The sequence below is a fragment of the Tupaia chinensis genome, unplaced genomic scaffold, assembly GCF_000334495.1.
Source record: "Tupaia chinensis unplaced genomic scaffold, TupChi_1.0 Scaffold000359_1, whole genome shotgun sequence".
NCBI classification, from domain to species: domain Eukaryota; kingdom Metazoa; phylum Chordata; class Mammalia; order Scandentia; family Tupaiidae; genus Tupaia; species Tupaia belangeri.
The window spans coordinates 1073906-1091278 of record NW_006159855.1 but is presented as its reverse complement, the minus strand read 5'-3'; the positions used below and the strand labels follow the sequence as shown (position 1 = coordinate 1091278).

Below are 17373 nucleotides of genomic sequence, written 5' to 3'. Positions count from 1 at the left end.
CGGATTGACCCAGACATCTTTTAATTCTTTCAATCACAAACATTTAACAAGTTAAAAACAGGGACCTGCCTTGAAGAAATATATGTAACTGAGATCACAACACCCCCCCACCCCCAAATATTATTTGCTTACCTTCAACAGGGAGAAATAGTGTTCCTTCCACCCGTGGAAATGAGGCTTCATACTCAGGAGAATTATACAGCAAACGGTTTATAGTGGCATCAGTGGGCAGACTTGAAATCCACGGAGATATGTAAGGTTCACTTGACAGCTTTCTCTCACTCCTGAGTAGTAATTCCCCACCTTTAGCAAAATCTTGGCTCAATGTTTCAGATGGCAAGACAGTGCCTCCCCCGTGGTGGAGCAGTTCACAAACTGTCCAATATCCAAGGTGATCTGGGGATTCCCACAACTAAAATTAAATGACAAAGAACCTTAGGTTATTTTCAGTTGTACATTCAGGGAAATCAGGAGAAAGTAAAGCTAATTTCAACATTAAAGGAAAAAATTACACAATAAATGTATTTGTTGAACCAAACACAAGTAATGGTCAGCATCCAGTTTCTTTTATTCTTTAAGTTTTTTGCCATAGGGCATATGTGCGCACTGGAGACAGAGAGAGGGAAAATGAGAAATCAACCCCCAGGAGAATGGCCACACTGCAATCCTTTCTCTTCCATTCTCCTCTCTGGATTTTGGGCATGCACACACAGGAGTGATTTTAAAACCACTAGGTCTGGGGCTTGAACAGCGATCAGTCCTGTGGAAGTCTAGCACCTTCACCAAACCACCTAGTGGTCCCAGACAGTGCTTTTAAAATTTAGGTAGTGACCCTTGGAATGGACTGATGAATTGAGTGATTTATGATCACCATTTAAAGATCTCAGAGAAGCACATGTCAAAGAAAACAAAATATCACATATAGCACAAAGAAACAATGTATTATAAAAGTTTTGTTTCAGTAACAAATAGGAATCTGAAACTACGACATAGATCAATTAATTAGTATTTGCTGTTAAATCCCTGGGTCCATGCTTGTGTTCACTGCTATGGGGGAGAAAAGTAAGTTAGTTAAGAGAAGGTAGATCCAAATTATAACGTTCTACCAAAGTGACACATTTGTCAAAATGATCTCACACAGAGGACGGAGTGGGGGGACCTGCTTATCAAATGAAAGGCTAAGTTCAAACTTTAGTAAGAGTTGAAAAGTGCATTAATTTATTAAAATATTTACAGGACCAGTAGTTGGTGTAATGGCTATGTCGCTGGACTCCCAAGTGGTCAACTGCTGTTCGAGTCCCAGACCAGGCAGCTTAAAACTTACACCCAGGCACATGTGCGTGTATACCCAAAATCCTGAGACAATGGGTGAGAAGGGAATGCACTATGGCCATCTCACCTGATTTCTTGTTTTCTGTCTGTCTCTCTAGCGAGCACATGTGCCCTATAGCAAGAATCTCTTTAAAAAAAAAAATTATCTGAAGGGTATCTTTTTTTAGGGGGTAGGGGGAAGAGTAACAACACAGCAGATAAGAAGGGACGACTCAGACAAGCCCCATCATTTCAGACTATGGTATATGGTATATCAGACCTGGAAGAGATCTTTGAAATAAAAATCAAATCCCAGCATTTTAATGCTATGCCAAAAAACGTGTAGCATTTACACCTGGTCCTAGTTTAGTGCCACGAAATGCTAATATGTGGAATCATCTTTCACCTGGTTAAATCACCGTCCAAAGCCTTCCCATGATTCAAACAAAACCCACACTTGAGACTGCCTGACTTCCTCCCACATTACTCTTCACCTGGCCTACTAGGTCTTAGCACCACCTGTCTTTTGGTTTCTGAAACAAGTTCATTTGCAGCTCAAGTCCTTACACCAGCCTTTCCTTTTGCCTAGAATATTCTTTCCCAACTTTTATGTTCCTTCTTGACTATTCTATTCTGTTCTTTGTTCAAAAAGGCCTTTCCTGACTACCACTCAATGTACAAGATCACCTCTTTTTTGGACAAAGTCTTCACGGAGGACAACAATGAGAACTGGCATCCTGGGAAGACTAAACAAAGATAAAACAAGCTGCCCAGGCCCACCAATTAGCTAGACTAGGCTTTTCCGTGTTAGAAATATATGTGGTGTGTAGGAAAGTCAAGTCTGTGAAGGTAGGTAGAGCCCAAATTGTGAAGGACCAACTTAGGCTTAGTAGGTAGGGAGGAACCACCCACCTAGCTGTGAAAACTGTCCCTGTATGTGATTACTATCCTTCTGAAGGGACACATGACGTTAGTCTCACCTGGGTCGGTGGGTTTGCTCTGCAGACACTGCCAGGTGCTGGTTAACGAGGAGAGCACCGAGCCCTAAATCTGAGACTGTTACAACCTTACCTTAGACCATTCGGTGGTATCCACCCAGTACAGGGCGATTTTTCGGGCGGTCATTAGTTCCTGGACTCTCTTGGGCAGCAACTTCTCCATTGCCTGCTTAGGGGTAGGAGGAGAACGCTGAGTCTGGGCCTCGCACCCACACAAGAACTGCAGCAGCTCCCTCTGCGAATGCGGACAGGGGGCCAGGAGGAAGACCGCGTTCCCGAAGCCTCCGAGCGCGGTCTCGGCCTCCTTGGCCTCGTTCTCCACGTCCAGCAGTCTCCTCCCGCTGCTCCGCAGGATCGGCTTGGTGGGCGACGTGATCTCGGGCCGGTCCCACTGGTAGTCCAGCAGCGTCTCCATCAGGGCGCTGTGGGTGTGAGTGGCCCTGGGCGCCGGGCCAGGCAGGTGAGCGCCGGGGGCGCGCTCTCCGAGCCTGGCTGGGGGAGAAAAGTAAGTTAGTTAAGAGAAGGTAGATCCAAATTATAACGTTCTACCAAAGTGACACATTTGTCAAAATGATCTCACACAGAGGACGGAGTGGGGGGACCTGCTTATCAAATGAAAGGCTAAGTTCAAACTTTAGTAAGAGTTGAAAAGTGCATTAATTTATTAAAATATTTACAGGACCAGTAGTTGGTGTAATGGCTATGTCGCTGGACTCCCAAGTGGTCAACTGCTGTTCGAGTCCCAGACCAGGCAGCTTAAAACTTACACCCAGGCACATGTGCGTGTATACCCAAAATCCTGAGACAATGGGTGAGAAGGGAATGCACTATGGCCATCTCACCTGATTTCTTGTTTTCTGTCTGTCTCTCTAGCGAGCACATGTGCCCTATAGCAAGAATCTCTTTAAAAAAAAAAATTATCTGAAGGGTATCTTTTTTTAGGGGGTAGGGGGAAGAGTAACAACACAGCAGATAAGAAGGGACGACTCAGACAAGCCCCATCATTTCAGACTATGGTATATGGTATATCAGACCTGGAAGAGATCTTTGAAATAAAAATCAAATCCCAGCATTTTAATGCTATGCCAAAAAACGTGTAGCATTTACACCTGGTCCTAGTTTAGTGCCACGAAATGCTAATATGTGGAATCATCTTTCACCTGGTTAAATCACCGTCCAAAGCCTTCCCATGATTCAAACAAAACCCACACTTGAGACTGCCTGACTTCCTCCCACATTACTCTTCACCTGGCCTACTAGGTCTTAGCACCACCTGTCTTTTGGTTTCTGAAACAAGTTCATTTGCAGCTCAAGTCCTTACACCAGCCTTTCCTTTTGCCTAGAATATTCTTTCCCAACTTTTATGTTCCTTCTTGACTATTCTATTCTGTTCTTTGTTCAAAAAGGCCTTTCCTGACTACCACTCAATGTACAAGATCACCTCTTTTTTGGACAAAGTCTTCACGGAGGACAACAATGAGAACTGGCATCCTGGGAAGACTAAACAAAGATAAAACAAGCTGCCCAGGCCCACCAATTAGCTAGACTAGGCTTTTCCGTGTTAGAAATATATGTGGTGTGTAGGAAAGTCAAGTCTGTGAAGGTAGGTAGAGCCCAAATTGTGAAGGACCAACTTAGGCTTAGTAGGTAGGGAGGAACCACCCACCTAGCTGTGAAAACTGTCCCTGTATGTGATTACTATCCTTCTGAAGGGACACATGACGTTAGTCTCACCTGGGTCGGTGGGTTTGCTCTGCAGACACTGCCAGGTGCTGGTTAACGAGGAGAGCACCGAGCCCTAAATCTGAGACTGTTACAACCTTACCTTAGACCATTCGGTGGTATCCACCCAGTACAGGGCGATTTTTCGGGCGGTCATTAGTTCCTGGACTCTCTTGGGCAGCAACTTCTCCATTGCCTGCTTAGGGGTAGGAGGAGAACGCTGAGTCTGGGCCTCGCACCCACACAAGAACTGCAGCAGCTCCCTCTGCGAATGCGGACAGGGGGCCAGGAGGAAGACCGCGTTCCCGAAGCCTCCGAGCGCGGTCTCGGCCTCCTTGGCCTCGTTCTCCACGTCCAGCAGTCTCCTCCCGCTGCTCCGCAGGATCGGCTTGGTGGGCGACGTGATCTCGGGCCGGTCCCACTGGTAGTCCAGCAGCGTCTCCATCAGGGCGCTGTGGGTGTGAGTGGCCCTGGGCGCCGGGCCAGGCAGGTGAGCGCCGGGGGCGCGCTCTCCGAGCCTGGCCTCCAGCTCGTCCTCAAAGTCCTCCCAGGAGCGGGCCCCCAGTTCGCGGAAGTTAGACACGCGAGAGGGCCGGCTCCGCGCCCCGAGCGAGTCGAAGAACTTGAAGGCCCAGTGGACCCGGGTCAGGCCGAAGCGGCAACTCAAGTAGGTGAGGAGGCGTAGGGCGGCCCGCCGGACCGGGCTGGGGCGAGCGACGCCTCCCCCGGTGTCCAGCAGCTGTGTGTCAACCGGCGCCTCCCCCGGTGTCCAGCAGCAGCATCACTTTGTGACAGCAGGCCATGGCGGACGAGTCGCAGGTCCTTGCTCGGGTACGAGCTGAAGCCGCTCTCCCTAGGCCTTGCTTCAGAGAACCAGCGCCATTCTCTGCTCCCCTTAGCGTCCTGGTCGAAAGCCTCCCGCGCTCTCCAAGAGCTGCTGTTATTGGCAGAGGTGAGTCCCAAAGTCAGTTCCTATTGGCTGCTCGCCTCACGTAAGCTACGTAACCAACTTCTATTTTTGATGCTGACTGGCCGGAGGGTGGTGAAAACGTCAGTTTGATTGGTGGAGGGCGTGGCTGGGGGTGGAGCGCTGTGTTCCGGGAGACTCTTAACGTTCATTGGCCTGAGATTTCGTTTTAAAATTTAAAGAGGTGGAGCCTCGGGGGCGTGTCAAGGAGTTTCCTTTTTGGAGAGGAGCCTGGAGTTGTGCGCCTGTGCGCAGGCGTGAGTGAAGATCCGATTTTCAAAACTTAGTACTGAAAGGGAATTTGGGATGATTTAATTTGAACTGGTCTGAAATCCCTGTAGACCTGTGGATTAGAATCCGATGGCGAAAGCGTTAATATTCTGTAATTTTTTAAAAAAGTATTTATTTTAATTGTTTGTTGTTATTAGCTTATTTTATTTTTAAAATTTGATTAGAGAGAGAGAAAGTGTGAGAGAGAAAGGGAAAGTGAGAAAGCAAGCTGCCAGGTCCGGGACTCGAAGTCTCAATTACTACACCACTGCTGGCCCAAATATTCTGTAAATTTTTAAAAATATATTAAAAAATTAAAGGCAAGTCACACTTGCCTCAGTGACTTCTGAAATTTATCTAGAGAATGCTAGATAAAAGTTAGATACCATAGAGTCTAATTAACTCTAGAAAAGTTTATAACAATTTGAATGGGAATAGTTAAACTATGTATACTCCCCATGGAACTCCATACAGCTTTTCAAAATATTTTTTGTTTTTAGGTCATGTTAGATTTTGAAAACAGACCACAAACAACACATTGGCCTTCTCTTGGAAAAGTATCAATATTATAATTTTTAAAAATTATTTCATTTAACTTTATTTATTTTAATTTGACCACAGAGGGACAGAGAGAGAGAGAGAGAGAGAGAGAGAGGAAGTGAAAAAACAAGCTGCTAGGTCCGGGACTCGAACTGCAGTCAGCCACATGGGAATCCAGTAACCACCACACCACCTGCCAGCCCCTATAATTTTTTTTCTTAAGAGAGATTTTTGCTATAGGGCACGTGCACTCACTGGAGAGACAGAGACAGAAAGCAAGAAATCATCTCCCCAAGAGGGATGGCCACTCTGCAATCCCTTCTCCATCTCTCAGGGTTATCATCAAGCAGGCCCCATGGCCTCATGGTTAACGGGAACCAAATTTCACATGGCCAACCATGGTTTGAATCCCAGCCCCAGCAACTTGATAAAACAGTCCAGGTATACATGCATGAATGCCCAAAGTCCTGGCAGGATGGAGAAGTAGAGAAGGGATTATGGGCATTCCTATATGGGAGGGGGAATGTGCTTGCTTTCTCCCTCTCTGTCTTCCTCTGTCTCTGAGTATCTCTCTGGTGAGCACACTGCTCTCTGCCCACCCCCCCTCTCAAAAAAAAAAATTGGAAAAAGAGAAGAAAAACAACTTACCACATTGGGTTACATACAAACAATCTTTAAGAATTTGCCTCACTTTCTACACTGCAAGTTCTTAGTGGGCAGGAACTGTTTTATTTGTCTTTTTATCTCTAGTGCCTAACAGAGTGGGGACTCAATTTTTTTTTTTTTTTTTAGGTTATTGTCATAGGGCATGTGTGCTTGCTGAAGACAGACAGGAAGAAAAAGCAGGAAATCACTTGCTAGGGGGATGGCCCTGCTGCAATCCCTTCTCCATTCTCTTTTGGGGTTTTGGGCACACATCCTCATGTGATTTCAAGCTGCCGGGTCTGGAACTCAAATCATGGGAGACCACGTGGGAATCCAGCACCTTAACCACCATGCACCTGCTGGCCCCAATACTTATCTTTTAACTCAACTGTAATATATCAAACATTTCTCAAAAAAAAATTGGGAATTTATGTAGACACCGATAAATTACCACTAGAGGGTAGCAGCCACAATCCTTTACACAGGGTTTGACCCCGCCCTGTACGTGGGGCATGCACATACACTTGACATCTTTAACTCCAGAATTAAACCTTTCTCTAGAACTGCTTGTCTTTAGTTTGCATGAGAAAAACAGAGCCTGGTGATTTATGGTAGTTGGGCCTCCCAAGGAAAAAAAGACCTCAGGTGACTGATGAACTGCACCTAGAACTTGGGGGAAAATGCTTTTCCCTCTTCCCAGTAATGGAAAGAGAAACATTTCCAACTTCCAATGGGGCAGTCACAATGTAGATGCTCCTCACAACGATTCTGCAAGGCAAGGCAGGGATTGGTTTCTCTCTTTCTGTCTCTCTCTCTCTCTTTTGCTATGGGACTTGTGAGCTTGTGGAGAGAAGCAGGAAGAGGGAGAATGAAAAATCACATGCCACAAGAGCGATGGCCACACCACAATCCTGTCTCCTCCACCCTCCTCTTGGAATTTGGGCACACATGCACATAAGCTTAGAGTGATTTTTAAGCCACTGGGTCTGGGACTCAGATTTGCAGTTGGCCATGTGGGATCCAACCGCCTTAACTACCATGCCACCTGGGTAGTCTATTTCTCCCTTTTTACAGATGAAAAATCAAGGCTTAGAGGACCCCTCACAGCTAGCAAAAGAGAACACCTGAAAGCCTGACCGAAGACTGATTCTAGTCTCTTTCCACTAGTCCACACTGCGTCCCCCTGGAGATACAAGAGCAGTCTCCCGCTCTGGTGAGGTGGACAGGAGAAAGGACCTACTTGGGCAGTGGAAGGCCCAGTATCATGGCCATAGAGAGCAGACCAGTGGACATAAGCAGAGAAAGCCACACCTCATCCCTCCATGCCCCACCCCAGCCCTGAGCCCTGAGATTGTTCCTATTTATAGGGGTGATAACTGACCCTGCTCTGAAGAGTTGTGATCTGGGGCCTGGGCCAGCTACATAACTTACAGGGCCTAGTGCAAAGTGAAAATGCAGGGCCCCTTGTTGAAAATAAATAAAACTTTCAAGATAGCAACACCAGAACATTAAGTCAAACACAGGACCCTTCTCAGCACACAGGGCTGTGTTGCAAGTCACACGTCTGCAAAACCAGCCCTGACTGGAGCAGTACTGGAAATAATGAAATAACAATAGTTATGTACTCAAGATAGAGTGCCTGCCTACACAGGAGAGAGAGAGGAGCACCCTGGGTGGGCTGGTTATCCCACGATCTCCTTCCTCCAGTCCTCTAGCCTGTAGAATCCAGGCAACTCACACAAACAGGTCTGGTGCTTCTGGCTGACTGGGCCAGGGATTTGAACCATGGTCGCCATGTGGGATCCAGCTTCTCTTGGGCAGCCTATTACTGCTGGGCCATGGAACTGGCCCTAAATGTTTTCTTTCTTTTTTTTTGGGGGGGGGGAGGAGTTTTTGCTATAGGGCACGTGCACTCGCCAGGAAGACAGAGAGAGACAGAGAGACAGAAAGTGAGAAATCACCCGCCCCCCCAGCGGCGCTGGCCACGCCGCAACCCCTTCTCCTCCATTCTCCTCTTGGGATCTTGGGTACGCACACACACGCACCCAGCGTGAGTTTAAACCACCGGGTCCGGGACTTGAACCACAGTCAACTACATATGAGTCCAGCGACATAGCCATTATGCCATCTGCTGGTCCCTGGTCCCAATGTTTTAACCTTTCTGGGGTTACTTTGTCACGTCTCTGGGGTTTTTTTTTTAATTATTTTATTTAACTTTATTTATTTTAATGTGACCAAAGAAGGACAGACTGGGAGAGAGAGGTAAAGTGAGAAAGCAAATTGTCAGGTCTAGGACTCAAACCTCAGTCAGCCATGTGGAAGTCCAGCACCCTTAACCATCACACCACCTGATGGTCCCCACTTCTCTGTGTTTTTATTTCTATGCAGAGGAGGTTGGAGTAGACCAGTAATTCTTAATGTTGGATACTCATTCGAAACACATAGGAACTTAAAAAACAAACAAACAATGCTGGCCTCACTACCAAAGCTTCTAACTGAACTAGACTAGGGGAACCTGGGCAAGTCAGTAAAACCCTCCTCATTCTGACTGGTTTCTGTCTGAGGGTGACAATGATTAAAATGTTCTTCTCTCCCTTTGAGAAAGCAGCTGAGGTGTCCGGATAACTCCAGCTGCAGTTGAGCAGGTGGTCCCCAGGTTTAAGTTTTACTGGCAGCAACACATAGAATGTGTCCTGAGGCAAGGGGGAGTCTGGGCAAGGGGCAGTCTTCTGGGAACATTGCTTCTCCCCGACAGAAGCCGTGTGCCCAGGCATCTTTGCTGCCTTGTTGTCAGTCTTTCAGTGTTATCATGCTCTGTGGGGGAAATCCCCACTTGTGGCAGTATTTCTGGGCATGAAGAGGCAGCTGTACTTTCTCACTCCTGGAGGCTTTCAGATTTCTGAGCCTGAGCCACACCAGTGAAGTTGTTAGAGAAGGGCCAGCAGGTGGTGTGGTGGTTAAAGCAGCTAGATCCCACATGGTCAACTATGTGGTTTGAGAACTGGGCCCAGCAGTGTGAAAATCATGCTGGGTTCATGAATGCCCAAAATCCCTGGAGAAGAAGGGATTGGGGTGTGGCCATCCCTCTGGGGAGTGATTTCTCACTTTCCCCATCTCTCTCTCTCTCTCTCTCCCCCCTCTCTCTCTTTCTCTCCAGTGAGTGCCCAGTAGTAAAAACAAACAAAAGTGGGACCAGCAGATGGCATGATGGTTACATTGCACGGTGGTTTGAGTCCCTAACACATTGGCTTGAACTCACACCAGGCACGTGTGCATGCGTGCCCAAAATCCCGAGAGGAGAATGGAGGAAAGGGGATTGCAGCATGGCCATCCCCCCAGGGGATGATTTCTCGCTTTCTGTCTCTCTGTCTCTCTCTTGTCTCTCTGGTGAGCACACACACCCTATAGCAAAAATCTCCCTAAAAAACAAACGAAAGCTGTTATAGAGAAGAAAACAAAAAGGAAAATGATGTTTATTGAACACTTTCTGAGTACCTGGAATTGCACTTAGGAGCAGTCATATTTAGTTCTCTAAAAACCCCTTCCCCCCATTTTACATCTTAAAAGCCCCTTCCCCCTTCCCATTTTTACATCTTAAGAAGGTTAAGTAAATTGCTGAACATTACACTGATTAAAGTGTCCCTGTAGTTGGAGGTGGAGGGACAGGGCTGATTGAAGTGTCTCTGTAGTTGGGGGTGGAGGGGCAGGACTGTAGTTCAGAGACTTCCTGGAGGGCGGGTGAGGTCCAGAAGTGGGAGGCCAGGGACCATATTCTCATCCTCAGTCCCTACTTGCCTCCCACCTAAGCAGAACTCTGTGGGCCAAACCAGGCCTCAGGGTCACTGTCATTCCAGGGCTTTGTGTGACTAGCGCTCCGTTTTCTGGCCAGGGGAGCCAAGCCAAAGTGTAGGCAGTGAGGTGTGGCCCAGGCCTGCCTTATCAAGACTGCACAGAGCCCAGGAACCCTCACCTCAGGTCCTGTGGGAATGGCCTGGAACACACGGTCCATTCACGGATGAGGGAACCCAAGGACAAAAGGGAGGTCCCCTATAGAGACAGCCTGGCCTCCTCATGGGATCCCATCAAGAAATAGGGCCTTGGGCAGTGGAAGGCTCAGTGTCATGGCCATAGAGAACAGGCCACACGAAGCCACACCTCATCCATCCCTGCCCCACACCCAACAAGCCCATGAACCCTGAGTTGGTTCCTTTTTCTATTTTTTCCTCTTTTTTAAAAAGGGGTGATAATTGGCCCTGCTTTGAAGAGTTGTGATTTGGAGCCAGGACCAGCTACATAATTTGCAGGGCCCAGTGCAAAGTGAAAATGCAAAGACCTTGTTAATAATAAGAGGGTCCAGCAGGTGGACTGTGGTTAAAGTGCTAGATTCCAATATGGCTGACTGTATGATTCAGATCCCAGACCTGGTGGCTTAAAAACACACCAGCTATAGCCAGAAGGTGGTGTGGCGGTTAAGATACTAGACTCCCATGTGGCCAACTGTGGTTCAAGTCCTAGACCTGGCAGCATGCTTTCTCACTTTCCCTCTCTCTCTTTAGTCAATAATAATAATGACAATTTTAACATTAAGTAAAATATTTAAAAAAAAAAAAACCATGCAGAAATAAAACAAAACAAAACAAAACACACTGGATGCACCTGCATGTTTGCCCAAATTTCCAAAAGGAGAATGGAGGAGAAGGGATTGTGGCATGGCCATCCCCCTGGGAGGTGATTTTTTTATTCCCCCCCCCCTTTCTCTGACTCTCTCTGGTGAATGCATGTGCCCTATAGCAAGGAAAAAAAAAAGGTAGGTAATAGGTAGATAGAAGGTCAAATAGATGAACAGATATGAGATAAAGCAATAGAGTAAAATGTATTTTTCAAAAGAATTATTTAAGTTTATTCATTATTATTATTATTTTTTTAATTTGACCAGAGACACACAGAGAGGGGAAATGAGGAGGCAAGGCCAGGTCCACCAGGACTTGAACCATGGTCAGCCATGTGGGAGTCCAGCACCTTAACCACCATGCCACCTGCCGGCCCCCAGAAGTATAGTAAAATATTACTGATAGATTCTGGGTGATGGGTATAGGGCTGACTTGAGTTTGGAACAGCGTGGGGTAGGAAGGAGATCCTTTTATCCCAGCCCCTGCTACCAGGTTGGTGACTGCCCAGTTAGTCTAAGAGCACCTGGGCCAGCCGAAGCTGCTCTTGGGAGGACTAGCAGGGGTTGAGGCGGGGTCAGGGTTGGCTGGGAACAAGCAAGTCAAAGATGAAGTGGGGTTTTTTTTTTGAAATTTTAAAGAATATTTTCTTATTTTGCCAGAGAATGGATGTACTCACCAGAGAAACAGAAAGAGAGAAGGAAAGTGAGAAAGCACTCCCCAGAGGCAATGGCCGCACCATAATCCCTTTTCCTTCATCTCTCCCTCATTTTGGGATTTGGGGCACGCATGCACATGCACCCAGCGTGTTTCTCAAGCCACCAGATCCAGGCCTCAAACCACACCATGTAGGATTCAGCTTCTCTCTCTATCTCTCTCTCTGTCTCTCTTATTTCTTTATTTAATTTTGTTGTTATTAATATTTTTATTTTTTAATTTGACCAAAGAGGCAGAGAGAAAGAGAAAGAAGGGGAAAATGAGAAAGCAAGCAGCCAGGTCCAGGACTCAAACTGTGGTCTGCCATGTGGGAGTCCACCACTTTAACCACCACACCACCTACAAGTCCCAGATCCAACTTCTCTGGAGAAATGTATTATGTGTTGTGGACATTTAAGAAAAAAATGTCATTCACTTTGATTTTACAGTTTTTATTTTTATATTTTTGAGGCCAACTCTCCCTGCCCAGGTCTTAAATGTTTCTGTTGGTGCAGTCCCTAGTGCTATGTCCAGAATTCCCCAGGGGTACAACAGATACCTGGTGCAAGGTGACTGAACAAGACCAGTGACATCATCCACAGCCAAAGGTAACATTTTGGAGCACTCACTGAGCCACTCCCCATCCCATGCATCTCACAGTTTTTAATTTGCTTATGCCTATTAGGTAGGTAGGTGCTACTGCCACTCATTTTCCAGAAGAAGAATAGGCACAGACTAATTGCATGCCAGGTAGAAAAGGCTGGGACTGGGATTTGAAGCCAGGTAGTCACTTGGTGATACTCCCTCCCATTTTCTGAGGCCTACGTGTACACGTGTGTGCGGTGGTGGTGAGGCTCCTGCAGGTGTTGGGGAGGGTGTGGAGAAAACTACGGCCAGATGACCTGACCTCACTGTGGTTCCTGCCTCTGTTAGCCCAAGGCCCCTGGAGTGGGGAGGGGATTATTTGCAAGTTCTAGCCCCAGGTCTGGCTACTCCCCCTCCCCTTTCCCTCTGTCCTCCACTGCTGCCCAGGGCAGGCAGAACCAGGCAGCAGCTTTCCAGGTGCTACGTCTCAGCTGGCTGCCTCTCTCCCTGCAGACCTGACCTTATCTGAGCCATCGGATCTCTGCTGCCTTCAGGGCCCCAGCTCAAAGTCACTTCCAACGGGTTCCAGGCCTGCTCAGTACACAGGTCCTCTTCTGCCTTGCCTAGAAATGGGGGCAGGAATTAAAGAGCTAGGGCCTTGTCTAAAATTCTCTACTTTTCACCACAGGGAGCAGAGGAGCAGAACCAGAATATGGTCCTGAGACGAAAGGACAGCAGGCTTTAGATGAAAAGACCAGAGTTTTCTCCCAGGCTCTGTGTGCCTCACCGAGAGAACTTGGACTAGTCACTTTCTCTTTCCGAGCCTCAGTTTCCCCTATTGGGAAGGGTGTGGTGGGATCAGATGCTTTCTAAGAACTTTCTCTTCTAGGAATTTGTGACTAAATCTGTCCCCTGCATCAGTGTTGGGTTTGTAACAGGTATTAAGTGTATATATAATTGTATATAATTTTTTCTTTAATTAGAAATATTAGATTTTTCTGAGGCCGGCAGGGGGCATGGTGATTAAAGGTACTGGACTCCCACATGACTGACTGTGATTCATGTCCTGGACCTGGCGGCTTTCTCTTTCTCTCTCTCTCTCTCTCTCTCTCTCTCTCTGTCTGTCTGTCTCTGGTCAAATTAAAAATAAATAAGTTAAATGAAATAATTCTTTGAAAGAATAAAAGAAATATTAGTAGATTTTCTAATTTTTTAGAGAGTTTTGTTTTGGGTTTTGGTTTTGTTTTTTTGCTATAGGGCACATGCACTCACCAGAGACACAGAGAGAAACAGAAAGTGAGAAATCACCCCTCAGGGGGGATGGCCATGCCACAGTCCTTTCTCCTCCATTCTCCTCTCAGGATTTTAGGCATGCATGTACACGCATCCAGTGTGAGTTTCAAGCCTCTGGGACTAGGACTCAAACCATGGTTGACTACGTGGGAGTCCAGCACCTTAACCACCATGCTACCTGCTGGCTCCAATTTTCTAATTTTTTTACATATATTAATTAAGTACCTATTATATACAATTTTTTCCCTCAGTTAGAATGTGTTATTGTATTCCCAGAAGAAAAGCCTATCACTAAGGATCCTGATCATCGCAAGCAACAGAAACTTCAGCCTTATTTGCTAGAATAGAAATTTCTGGGCTTACGTGATTGAAGGCTGAATTGTATTTTTAGCACCAGACAAAGCTTTACCTCGGGCTTAAATACTCTGACCAGAACTTGGTTTCTTTTTCTACATTTCCCAGGACCCCTTCCATGGTGCTGGCTCCCTGCCTAGACAGATCCAACAGCTCCCAGGCCTACGTGTAGGGCTGATGGGCACGACACACTGTTACGCTGATACCAATAGTTATCATGTTGGAAAAACCTCTGTACTTATTGGTGAATAGCCACTGTCCTAGGCCCTCTGAGTATTCCGCAGTTACCATGGACCTCCTCATATGCAGCTATAATAAAAAGTTAATGCCCAGGGGGCCAGCAGGTGGCTGTGGTTGAGGTACTAGACTCCCGCATGGTTGATCCTGGTTCGAGACTGGACCTGGTGGCTCGGTTTCTTACTTTCCCTTTCTCTGTGTGTGTGACTTGCTCTGGTCAAATTAAAAAATAATAACAACAAATGGAATTAAATAAATAAATAATTCTTAAAAAAAAAAAAGTTAATGCCCAATCCAGCAGGTAACCTTTAAATTTTTGCTTACCACACCAGGCTTGCTCTCATTAGTCAGATTTTGAAAATCATTCCTAACTATCTCTGTTCTTTATATTGACTGTGGGAGAAAAGGTATTTCCCCCAGAATTTTTTTGTGGACGTCCCAAGTTTTCATCTGATTGGATAGCTTAGGTCACATACTCATCCCCTGACCCATCACATGCTGATGGGCCTTTGCTCAATCCTAGCTTCCACATCCTGCCCTTGATCTATTTAGCCCCCAGGGTGAGCAGTTTGTCAAGAAACAAAGAGGTCAAGCAGAAACTCATGGGCCTTAGAATCAGACAGGTCCAGGTTCATTCATGAATTCAAAGCACTGAGTATAAGACACCAAACAGACCTAGATCCAGCCCACACGGAAACATTAGATGTGTATCAGTTTTTTATTGCTGCGTAACAAACCACCCCAAAACCCAGTGATTTAAAACAATGATCATTTTATATGTTTACGGTTGTGTGAGTCAGCAGTTTGGCCTGGGGGTGGGTTGCTGTGTGAGGGTTCTTTTGGGTGTGCCCCTTCTTCCTTCCTTCACTCTGTCTCTCAAGAAAGAAAAAAGTTTAAAATTTAAGAAATAAAAAAAATGAAGGTTGACTGCAGTTTGACTCTTGGCCCCACCAGCTTGAGAAACACACTGAGTGTGTGTGTGTGTGTGTATGTGTGTGTGTATATATACCCCAAATCTTGATGGGAGGGAGGAGTAGGGGGAAAAAGACTATAGCATGACCATGCCCTACTGCTGGGTGCTTTCTCTATCTCTCTTTCTCTGGCATGTGCACATACCCTCTAGCAATAAAGAAAGGAAGAAAGGAAGGAAGGAGGGAAGGAGGAAAGAAAGAGCAGTCAGGTGAATGCAGGGAAGGGACTGGAAGGGAGGGTATGCATGGTTCCATTACTCTGGGTGGTCCCTGTACCCCAGCGTTGCCATCTCCTGGGACGTATTAGAAACATAGACTCTCAGGCTCCACTGCAGGCCTGCTAAGTCAGAATCTGCATTTTATTTTTATTATTTTTTTCTGGAGATAATTTTGCTATATTGGAAAGAAGAAAGAAAGAAATCACCCTCCAAGGGGGATGGCCATGGGTGGGTTGCTGTGTGAGGGTTCTTTTGGGTGTGCCCCTTCTTCCTTCCTTCACTCTGTCTCTCAAGAAAGAAAAAAGTTTAAAATTTAAGAAATAAAAAAAATGAAGGTTGACTGCAGTTTGACTCTTGGCCCCACCAGCTTGAGAAACACACTGAGTGTGTGTGTGTGTGTGTATATATACCCCAAATCTTGATGGGAGGGAGGAGTAGGGGGAAAAAGACTATAGCATGACCATGCCCTACTGCTGGGTGCTTTCTCTATCTCTCTTTCTCTGGCATGTGCACATACCCTCTAGCAATAAAGAAAGGAAGAAAGGAAGGAAGGAGGGAAGGAGGAAAGAAAGAGCAGTCAGGTGAATGCAGGGAAGGGACTGGAAGGGAGGGTATGCATGGTTCCATTACTCTGGGTGGTCCCTGTACCCCAGCGTTGCCATCTCCTGGGACGTATTAGAAACATAGACTCTCAGGCTCCACTGCAGGCCTGCTAAGTCAGAATCTGCATTTTATTTTTATTATTTTTTTCTGGAGATAATTTTGCTATATTGGAAAGAAGAAAGAAAGAAATCACCCTCCAAGGGGGATGGCCATGCCATAATCCCTTCTCCTACATTCTCCTCTTCGGATTTTGGTCATGCACGCACACATGCCCAGTGTGAGTTTCAAACTGCCAAATCTAGGATTTGAACCATGCTTGGCCATATGGGAGACCAGTGCCTTAACTACTATGCCACCTGATGGTCCCAGAATCTGCATTTTCACAAGATCCCCAGGGCATGCTTGTGCACGGTAAAATTTGAGAAACTGGTGACTACTGAAGGAGGGTAGAGGTGTGAGAGAGGGAGGAAGAAACAGTCCAGCTAGCCCAGGCCAGTGGGGTCCACTTCCCACGTTCTAGAAGTTTCAGCTACTAGGCCTGGACAGACCTCCCTTCCCTGCCACTGCCCTGCAGCCCCTTGAGAGGGCCTTGCTTGAAGCTCCACGATGGCTTTGGTTCAATGGGTACCACCTAGAGAGAAGCACCTGAAACTGGACTTCTGCAGGCTTGGCAGGGCACTTGCCCTCTGATCGGTGGGGACAGTACAAAATGGGGCCTCTGTTTATGCAGACACAGCTCCAATGGGGACGGAGGTCAGGAACAGAGCACCTGGAACACCCTGGAGACCCCTGGAAAAGCTAGGCTCTCTCAGGGCTGCTTGGTCCGCTGGCCCCCTCACTTGGGGTGGAGAGTGATGACAAGTTCTTGGGTCCCTTCAGCCAAAGGGGAAACAGGCTCCCCTGGTGGGCAAATGGGTGGCATTCAGCTGTCATGCTAGAGTGACTATATGTCCCATTTGCCCAGGGCAGTCCTGTTTACACCTGCTATCCTGGTGTAATTATTAATAATGCCCCTTCTCATTCTGGTTTGGATGATAAATTTAAAGGGTCACCCTAGTTAAAGTCCAAGTTCAATCCCAGAGCACAGGAAGGTGACCCTGAGGGAGCACTGGCCAGTAAGCAGGAATAGGAACTGTTGTCTTGCCCTGCTACTGACCAGCTGGAGGACCTTGGGTGTGTTCCCTTTCCTCTCCAGCTTCAATTGTCTCATGTATAAAATGAAGGGTTGGGTCTGACAGCTCCTCCCAGCTGGGGAGGGAATGAGTGTGAGATGTCATCTCTGCAGGTTCTGGTCCA

The 17373-nt window shown here is 46.8% G+C and overlaps 1 protein-coding gene across 3 annotated transcripts in view; it reads right to left on the bottom strand.

The window, feature by feature from the left end:
• The window catches only part of TICRR (TOPBP1 interacting checkpoint and replication regulator), a 112469-nt gene that overhangs the window by 39808 nt on the left and 55288 nt on the right, over positions 1-17373 (bottom strand). For 2 of the 3 annotated variants that reach the window (XM_027773549.1, XM_006152794.3), the window contains exons 1-2: positions 2383-2790; positions 133-412 (exon numbers count right to left, since the gene is read on the bottom strand). In XM_027773549.1, the coding sequence (XP_027629350.1) occupies positions 133-412; positions 2383-2724 (622 nt within the window). In that variant the 5' untranslated portion in view covers positions 2725-2790. Of the gene's footprint in view, positions 1-132; positions 413-2382; positions 2791-4134; positions 4752-4782; positions 5342-17373 lie in introns of those variants that run through there. The other variant, XM_027773550.1, reaches the window with a different exon arrangement.